This window comes from Phaenicophaeus curvirostris, unplaced genomic scaffold (assembly GCF_032191515.1).
Source record: "Phaenicophaeus curvirostris isolate KB17595 unplaced genomic scaffold, BPBGC_Pcur_1.0 scaffold_175, whole genome shotgun sequence".
In the NCBI taxonomy this organism is placed as follows: Eukaryota; Metazoa; Chordata; class Aves; order Cuculiformes; family Cuculidae; genus Phaenicophaeus; species Phaenicophaeus curvirostris.
Genome location: NW_027206795.1, coordinates 286,193 through 295,935, shown reverse-complemented (window position 1 = coordinate 295,935; position 9,743 = coordinate 286,193). Strand labels below are relative to the sequence as shown.

The following is a 9,743-nucleotide window of genomic DNA, read 5'->3' as shown; positions in this document are numbered from 1 at the left end:
GGATTGGGGGCAAAATGGGGGGGTTGGGGCAAAATGGGGGGCAGAGTAGGGGTCAAAAGGGGGGATCGGGGGCAAAATGGGGGGGTTGGGGGCAAAATGGGGGCAGAGCAGGGGTCAAAAGGGGGGATCAGGGGCAAAATGGGGGGCAGAGTAAGGGTCAAAAGGGGGGATTGGGGGCAAAATGGGGGGGGTTGGGGCAAAATGGGGGGCAGAGTAAGGGTCAAAGTGGGGATTGGGGGCAAAATGGGGGGGTTGGGGGCAAAATGGGGGGGTTGGGGGCAAAATAGGGGGCAGAGTAGGGTCAAAAGGGGGGATCGGGGGCAAAATGGGGGGGTTGGGGGCAAAACATAAGGGGGCAGAAGCAGAACAGGGGGCAAAATGGCACTGGACACTGTCAGCCCCCCCCAAATCCCCCACCACCCCCCCCACCCCACTGGACACTGTCAGGACTCCCCCAAACCCCCCCCTTCCCAAAATAATCCCCACTAAACCCCCCCCACTATCAGCTCCCTCACTATCAGCCCCCCCCTCCATCACCCCCCCCTCACAGGACCCTGTCAGCCCCCCCCAAATCCCCCTCTCCTTCCCCAAAGCACCCCCACTACCCCCCCACCCAGGACCCTATCAGCCCCCCCCAAAATCCCCCTCCCCTTCCCAAAACACCCCCCACTAACCCCCCCACCTCACTATCAGCCCCCCCCCATCACCTCCCCCTCACAGGACCCTGTCAGCCCCCTCTCAAACCCCCCTCCCCTTCCCAAATCACCCCCCCCCACTACCAACCCCCCCCATCACCCCCCCCTCACAGGACCCTGTCAGCCCCCTCAAACCCCCCTCCCCTTCCAAAATCACCCCCCACTACCCCCCCACCCCTCAGTATCAGCCCCCCCCATCACCCCCCCATCACAGGACCCTGTCAGCCCCCCTCGAACCCCCCTCCCCTTCCCAAAATCACCCCCCCTCACAGGACCCTGTCAGCCCCCTCAAACCCCCCTCCCCTTCCCAAAATCACCCCCCACTACCCCCCCACCCCTCAGTATCAGCCCCCCCCATCACCCCCCCCTCACAGGACCCTGTCAGCCCCCCACAAACCCCCCTCCCCTTCCCAGAATCACCCTCCACTACCCCCCCACCCCTCACTATCAGCCCCTCCCATCACCCCCCCCTCACAGGACCCTGTCAGCCCCCCTCAAACCCCCCTCCCCCCTTCCCAAAATCACCCCCCCCACCCCCCCCCTCACTATCAGGCCCCCCCCATCACCCCCCTCTCACAGGACCCTGTCAGCCCCCTCAAACCCCCCTCCCCTTCCAAAATCACCCCCCCCAACCACACCCCCCTCACTATCAGGCCCCCCCCATCACAGGACCCTGTCAGCCCTCCTCAAACCCCCCTCCCCTTCCCAAAATCAACCCCCCCCTCACTATCAGCCCCCCCCCCATCACCCCCCCTCACAGGACCCTGTCAGCACCCCCAAACTCCCTTCCCCTTCCCAAAATCACCCCACCCCCCCTCACTATCAGCCCCCCCCATCACCCCCCCATCACAGGACCCTGTCAGCCCCCCCCAAACCCCCCTCCCCTTCCCCAAATCACCCCTCACTACCCCCTCCTCCCTCAAGGCCCCCCCAGTACCCCCCCCCCTCCCCCTTAAGGCCCCCCCCTCACCATGGCGGCGCTCTCCCTCCCCTCTCGACGCTCCCGACCAGCAACCCACCCCCCACCACCACTCCCCCTCCCGCCACCGCGGGGCACGCCGGGACTCGTAGTTCCACCCCCCCACACACACAACCCCCACAACCCCACCCCCGGACTACATTTCCCAGCGTGCTTTGCGCCCGGGACGCGCAGCGATTGGCTCCCCCGCGCCTTGCGCATGCGCGCTTCGGCCCCCCCACCCTCCCTCCTTCGCGCCCTTCCCGCCCTCCGCGCATGCGCAGCGCGGGCTCCGCGCGCAGGGGCGGGGGAGGAGGAGGAGGAGGAGGAGGAGGAGTGGGGGGGGGAGGAGGAGGAGGAGGAGGAGGAAGGCGCCGCCGCCGCCGCCATTACAGGCCCTGCCCGCCCCGGCGGCCCCCGCCGACCCCTCCCCGCCGATCTCCTCCCCCCGAGCCGGCCATGACCCCTCCGCCCGCCCGCCCCCCCCAGCCAGGGCCGCCATCACGGTAAGGGGAACGCGCCTCGACCTCCCCCCCCAACCCCCCCCACCAGAGACAATGGGGCCGCCCCGCCCCCCCCCCCCCCCCTTCTTTCCCTGAGGGGGACTGAGGGGGAAGAGAGGACCCCCCCCCAAATATAATGGCTGGCGAGAGAGAAGGACACCCCCCCCAACATATAAGGGGGGGGGGTGTGGGGAGACTCCCCCCTCAGGTATAATGGGGCGAGGAAGGGGGGAATGAGGAGGGGTCGCCCCCCCCCGCCCCCAAAACCTCAAAGTTGGGGGGGAGACACCCCCTCTTTTAAGGAAGGGGTCTTGGTGTGGTAGAAGCCCCCCCCCCCTCTTTAAAATGGGGCCCAATAGGGGAGAATCCCCCCCACCCCCAACTTTAAGGGAGGGGAGGACACCCCCCCCCAAGGAAGGGGGGACCCACCCACCTTAGGAGGGGGGTGCCAGCGAGGGGACCCCCCCTCCAGCCTTAAAGAGGGGGGGGTCCAAGAAGGGAGGTTTGGATCCCTTCTTTTTAAGGGGAGGGGTCCTACGAGGGGAAACACCCTCCCTCTTAAGGGGAGGGGTCCAATATGGGGGCTCTTCCCCCCCCACCCCAAACTTAAAGGGGGGTTCCAGAGAGAGGAGACACCCCCCCCTCCCCAAACTCAAGGCGGGGGGGGTGGGCTTGTGAGGGGTCCCCTATCTCCCTGTTTGGCGGGGGGGGGGGGGGTCAGACCCCCCCCAGCCTCCCTATTTTGAAGTGGGGGGGCGACCCCCTTGTCCCCGTTCTTCTTGGGGGGGTGGGGGGGCGCAGTCATTGCTCCCCCCTTTTCCCCTCCCTGCGCAGGAGCCGAGCTCCACGTTCAGTGAGGGGTTCAGGGAGGGTTTTGGGGTGTCCCCCCTGCGGATTTGATGCGGGGGGGTTCTCCTTTTTGCCTCCACCTCCTCCCCAATGATTTTTCTGGCTGGTTTTGAGCTCTCCCCTCTCTGGCTTCGCCGTCGGTGAGGAAAAAGCTCCTTTTTCCTTCCCTCCTTGGCACCGGGCTCGCTGCGGGAACCCTCGTGGTTGCCATTTAACGGAAGCCGGAGCTCCGATTTCCCGGTGGCCACTTGGCTGGTTCCGTTTTCTTTCCTCCAGGAGCTGCTGGAATCCGGCGCTGGAATTCGGTGCTGGGTTCCGTGGGGCCGGAATCGCTCACCACGGCCGCGAGTCCTCGATTATTTTTTTTTATCCATATAGGAAACCCGCTTTTCAATCCAGCCCCAAAAAGGCGACGATTCCGGCGACGATTCCGGCTCCGGCGCTGGGAATCTCGCTCCTTCCCGCTTTGTTGGGAAGCCGGTGCCGACGCCGCTGAGGAAAACCCGTTCCCATTTCTAATCGCTTGCTCGGCGAGCTCCGCTTTTGCCGCTTGGCGATTCCGAGCCGCCCGGCGCGTGCGGTTTTGGGTTCCTCTCGCTCCGGAGACGCATCCCAAGAGGTCGATTCCCTCCTAGCTGCGGCTCCGGGTGGGTTTTCCCCTCTGTCCTCGCGGTGCCAGTGAGTTTCGGAGAGGTTTGGTGCTTCTCGGTGCTCCGGGTGCCGGTTGGGATGCTCATCCGCGCCGGGGCGGCGCGTTCCGAGCGGAAATGCTTCCCACCGAGCTTCACCTGGAGAATCCGGTGCCGTCTCCGAGAGCGCGGCGGCTTTTCCCGGTGCTGGGGGGAGAGGAGCCGCTCCCCTGGGAGCCAACACCCCTGTTCCTTGCATCTCCCAGTCTCCAAACTCCAGGGAAACTGGGAATTCTGGGGTAGGTGTCCGTGACCTCCTCGTTTGGGGCGACGGCTTTGATTGGGGCGGCTCGTTTCCCCTCCAAGGAAAGCGGATTGGTGGGAATTCCGATGGTTTTGGCGACTCGTGGAAGGCGGTTTGCGTTCGAGGCCTAATTCGTCGTTATCTCCGGGGCTGATTTAATTGGGGAGGCAGCGGCCTGGCCTTGCTCCGTTGCCGAGGGATCCGATCGGCTCCATCCTTTGGCCCCGGCCGCGTTGACTCATTTGGACGTTGCCCCGGTTTGTTTTCCTCGGGAACGCGGTTGGAGTTCAGGTGGTTGAGCCAGAGGGCAGGATAGGAGGCCCTGGCTCTGCTCCGGGGACAATTCCCGGTGGATCCGGTGCCTCTGGGGCTGGTGGGACACCAGGAACTCTCGGCTCTGCTCCGGGGACAATTCCTGGTGGATCCGGTGCCTCTGGGGCTGGTGGGACACCGGGAACGGCTCTGGCTGCTCCATAAATCATAGAACTCTGGGGTTGGGGTTGGAAGGGACCTCCAAGTCCATCCAGTTGCACCCCCTCCCACTGGATCAGGAGCTCCAAGCCCCATCCAGCCTGGCTCGAACATCTCCAGGGATGGGTCAACCACGGCTTCTCTTGGCTGTAGATGTTCTCCAGCTTCATCAAGCTTGAGAACCGTGGTTTGGGTTGGAAGGGACCTCCAAGTCCATCCAGTTCCACCCCCTCCCACTGGATCAGGAGCTCCAAGCCCCATCCAGCCTGGCTTGAACATCTCCAGGGATGAGTCAACCACGGCTTCTCTTGGCTGTAGATGTTCTCCAGCTTCATCAAGCTTGAGAACCGTGGTTTGGGTTGGAAGGGACCTCAAAATCCAACCAGTTGCACCCCCTCCCGCTGGATCAGGGGTTCCAAGCCCCATCCAACGTGGCCTTGAGCCCCTCCAGGGATGGAGCAGCCACAGCTTCCCTGGACAACCTCGACCAGGGCCTCCCCACCCTCAGGGTGAAGAATTTCATCCCAATGTCCACTCTAAATCTTCCCCCTCCCAATCTGGAGCCGTTCCCCCTCGTCCTGTCTCTCCAGGCCCTCGGAAAAAGTACCTCCTCGGCTTTCCTGGAGCCCCTTCAGGTTCTGGAAGCTGCTCTAAGGTCTCCTTGGAGCCTTCTCCAGGCCGGATGGATGGAGAGCAGCTCTGTGGAGAAGGACTTGGGGGTGGATGGAGGGATGGATGGATGGATGGATTCATGGATTCATGGATGGAGAGCAGCTCTGTGGAGAAGGACTTGGGGAAGGAGGGATGGATGGACAGACGGATGGACAAATGGATGGATGGAGAGCAGCTCTGTGGAGAAGGACTTGGGGAGGGAGGGAGGGAGGGATGGATGGACAAACAGACGGATGGAGAGCAGCTCTGTGGAGAAGGACTTGGGATGGACAGGAGGACAGATGGATAGAGGGAAGGAGAACAGCTCTGTGGAGAAGGACTTGGGGATGGATGGATGGATGGACAAACAGACGGATGGATGGAGAGCAGCTCTGTGGAGAAGGACTTGGGGATGGATGGATGGATGGATGGACAAACAGACGGATGGATGGAGAGCAGCTCTGTGGAGAAGGACTTGGGGGTGGATGGAGGGATGGATGGATTCATGGATTCATGGATGGATGGAGAGCAGCTCTGTGGAGAAGGATTTGGGGGTGGATGGAGGGATGGATGGATTCATGGATGGATGGAGAGCAGCTCTGTGGAGAAGGACTTGAGGAGGGAAGGATGGATGGTTGGAGGGATGGATGGACAAACAGACAGATGGATGGATGGATGGAGAGCAGCTCTGTGGAGAAGGACTTGGGGATGGGTGGATGGATGAACAGACGGACGGACGAACAGACAAATGGATGGATGGAGAGCAGCTCTGTGGAGAAGGACTTGAGGATGGATGGACAGATGGGTAGAGGGAGGGAGGGCAGCCCCTTGGGGAAGGACTCGCGGACAGACAGAGGGACAGACAAAGAGGGCACCACCTCGCGGAGAATGACTTGGGGATGGGAGGAGGGAAGGATGGATGGACAGACTGATGGACAAAGGGCGAGCCGCCCTGCGGAGAAGGACGTGGGGATGGACGCGGGATGGAGAGCCAGCACCTCAACGCAAAGCTACGTTCAAAGCTGGTTCCCTCCCTTCTCCAGCCGGGAACGCCGGTGGTGGAGCTGCCCTCGGCCAGGGAAGACGGTTCGTTAGGAGAAGCTCAGAGCTTTGCAGAGATGTTCTTCATTCCAAGGGCATCTTGGCTTGGAGCAGCCGCCAGGGAGGTTCTTCTCCCTCGGCCTCTGGGGAGACCCAACCTCGAATCCTGGGGGCAGCTCTGGGCCCCGAGGAGAACCTGGAGGGCCTGGAGCCTCCGGAGAAGAGCCCGGAGCTGGGGAAGGGGCTGGAGAAGAAGAGGAGCGGCTGAGGGAGCTGGAGAAGAGGAGGCCGAGGGGAGAGCTCGTTGCTCTCTCCAACTCCCTGCGAGGAGGTTGTGGAGAGGAGGGAGCTGGGCTCTTCTCCCAAGGGGACAGGACGAGGGGGAACGGCCTCCAGCTCCACCCGGGGAGCCTCAGATGGGACATCAAGAGAACATTCTTCATGGAAAGGGTCATTGATCACTGGAAGAGGGAGGGGGTTGAGTCCCCATCCCTGGAGGGTTTAAGGGGCGGGTGGATGAGGTGCTGAGGGACACGGGTCAGTGATTGATGGGGACGGTTGGACTCGATGATCCGTTGGGTCTCTTCCAACCTGGTGCTTCTCTGATTCATTAGGAGAAGCTCAGAGCGTTGGAGGCTCCAAGCCTGGCTGCTCTTCAAGGCTCCCTTCCACCCAAACCCTTCCCTGACGGCCCACAGGGAAACGTTCTTCGTTAGGAGAAGCTCAGAGCTTTGGAGGCTCCAAGCCTCTCCTCGTACGGGAGCTGCTCCAGCCCCTGGGTCATCCTTGTGGCGTCCTCTGGACCCCAACAGCTCCATCTTCTTCTTCCGGTGAGGATTCCAGAGCTGGAATCCACATCACAGGCCTCCAGGTGAGGTCCCACCAGCGAGGAGCCGAGGGGCAGGTGAGGTTCTCCTCAACCACCACCCCGAGTCCTTCTCCTCGGGGCTTCTTCCCAGCCTGGATTGAACCCGAGGGTTGCCCCGACCCAGGGGCAGGACCTCGGCCTCGTTGAACCTCCTGAGGTTCTCCCAGCTTCTCCCAGGGTCCCATCGCTAACGAGGTTTGGGAAGGGGCTGGATCGATCATCATGAGGTTCTCGTGACCCACATGTTCTCTGCGAGGAACGCCGCGATTAGAGCCGGGATGGCGTTTCCATCGTCGCCGGGGCCACCTTCGTGCTCGGATTTCGGGTTCTTGAGGTGGAAAATCCATTTTTTTCCCCTTCCCCGTGGCTCCTCCGATGGTTTCCGAAGAGGAGACGAGGGGTGGGTTCCTCCTGCTTTAGTGGGAACCAGCAGAGCGCGGCCTCTCTTCTTCCTGCTCCTCCCGGGTGGACTTTGTGCCCTCAGCGAGTCCCTCCTGACTCAGGGATTTAGGAGAGAAAGCGAAAGCGAGAGGGAACGGCTCCCGGGAATCACCGACGGTGCGCAGGGCTTGTTGGAATTCGGGAATTCTCATGATTTTTGGGGTGGAAACGCCACGTGTGCCGAGATGCCGTGGCCTCGGTTTGAGGCTGCGGTTCGTGTTCAGTTGGAGGATGTGGTTGACTCTCGATCGGAGGCCGCAGTCGACTCGACTCTCGGTTTGAGGCCGCGGTTCGTGTTCGGTTGGAGGATGTGGTTGACTCTCAATCAGAGGCCGTAGTCGACTCTCGGTTTGAGGCCGCGGTTCGTGTTCGGTTGGAGGATGTGGTTGACTCTTGATCGGAGGCCACGGTCGACTCTCGGTTTGAGGCCGCGGTTCATGTTTGGTTGGAGGATGTGGTTGACTCTCGATCAGAGGCCGTAGTCAACTCGACTCTCAATTTGAGGCTGCGGTTTGTGTTCGGTTGGAGGATGTGGTTGACTCTTGATCGGAGGCCACGGTCGACTCTTGGTTTGAGGCTGCGGTTCGTGTTCGGTTGGAGGATGTGGTTGACTCTGGGTCGGAGGCCACGGTCGACTCTTGGTTTGAGGCTGCGGTTCGTGTTCGGTTGGAGGATGTGGTTGACTCTAGATCAGAGGCCGCGGTTGACTCTCGGTTTGAGGCTGCGGTTCGTGTTTGGTTGGAGGATGTGGTTGACTCTCGATCGGAGGCCGTGGTCAACTCAACTCTCGATTTGAGGCTGCGGTTCGTGTTCGTTTGGAGGATGTGGTTGACTCTCGATCGGAGGCCGTAGTCAACTCGACTCTCGGTTTGAGGCCGCGGTTCGTGTTCGGTTGGAGGATGTGGTTGACTCTTGATCGGAGGCTGCAGTTGACTCAACTCTCGGATTGAGGCCGCGGTTTGTGTTCGGTTGGAGGATGTGGTTGACTCTGGGTCAGAGGCCACGGTCGACTCTCGGTTTGAGGCTGCGGTTCGTGTTCGGTTGGAGGATGTGGTTGACTCTGGGTCAGAGGCCACGGTCGACTCTCGGTTTGAGGCCGCGGTTCGTGTTCGGTTGGAGGATGTGGTTGACTCTTGATCGGAGGCCACAATCGACTTGACTCTTGGTTTGAGGCTGCGGTTTGTGTTCGGTTGGAGGATGTGGTTGACTCTCGATCGGAGGCCGTGGTCAACTCGACTCTCGATTTGAGGCCGCGGTTCGTGTTCGGTTGGAGGATGTGGTTGACTCTTGATCAGAGGCCGTGGTCAACTCAACTCTCGATTTGAGGCTGCGGTTCGTGTTCGTTTGGGGGATGTGGTTGACTCTCGATCGGAGGCCGTGGTCAACTCAACTCTCGGTTTGAGGCTGCAGTTCGTGTTCGGTTGGAGGATGTGGTTGACTCTCAATCAGAGGCCGTAGTCGACTCTCGGTTTGAGGCCGCGGTTCGTGTTTGGTTGGAGGATGTGGTTGACTCAGGGTCGGAGGACGCGGTCGCTGCTCGATCAGACGCCGTGATCGGCTCCATCTTTGCCGTCGTCTCGTTGTGGAGTTGGCGCCGCAGGTGGAGCGGGAGGCGTGTGAAACCAGCCGGGTGGGACTCGTGCCGGCTGGGCCTCCACTCGGGAACACGGATGGTTGTTTCAGCAACCCCGGGCAGCCCCCGGCGAGGAGGAGAGCGGCTGGAAAGGGCCCTGGAGGAGAAGGACCTGGGGGGGTCGGTGGGACACGAGCCAGCAGGGGCCCAGGGGGCCAAGAAGGCCAAGGGCATCTTGGCTTGGAGCAGCCCCCAGGGAGGTTCTTCTCCCTCGGCCTCTGGGGAGACCCGACCTCGAATCCTGGGGGCAGCTCTGGGCCCCGAGGAGAACCTGGAGGGCCTGGAGCCTCCGGAGAAGAGCCCGGAGCTGGGGAAGGGGCTGGAGAAGAAGAGGAGCGGCTGAGGGAGCTGGAGAAGAGGAGGCCGAGGGGAGAGCTCGTTGCTCTCTGCAACTCCCTGCGAGGAGGTTGTGGAGAGGAGGGAGCTGGGCTCTTCTCCCGAGGGGACAGGACGAGGGGGAACGGCCTCCAGCTCCACCCGGGGAGCCTCAGATGGGACATCAAGAGAAGGTTCTTCATGGAAAGGGGCCCTGGGCCCTGGAACAGGGAGGGGGTTGAGTCCCCAACCCTGGAGGGTTTGAGGGGCGGGTGGACGAGGCGCTGAGGGCCACGGGTCGGTGGTCGCTGGGGACGGTTGGACTCGATGGTCCTGGGGGTCTCTTCCAACGTGGTGATTGTGTGATTCTTGTCGCAGGGGGAAG

At 62.2% G+C, this 9,743-nt stretch overlaps 1 protein-coding gene across 1 annotated transcript in view; it reads right to left on the bottom strand.

Annotated features, from left to right (window-relative positions):
* AP2S1 (adaptor related protein complex 2 subunit sigma 1) overlaps positions 1-1,713 on the bottom strand; it is a 5,419-nt gene extending 3,706 nt beyond the window's left edge. Inside the window, exon 1 of the mRNA XM_069882543.1 lies at positions 1,666-1,713. Within this exon, the coding sequence (XP_069738644.1) occupies positions 1,666-1,668 (3 nt within the window). The 5' untranslated portion in view covers positions 1,669-1,713. The remainder of the gene's footprint in view (positions 1-1,665) is intronic.
* Between the last annotated feature and the right edge of the window lie 8,030 nt (positions 1,714-9,743).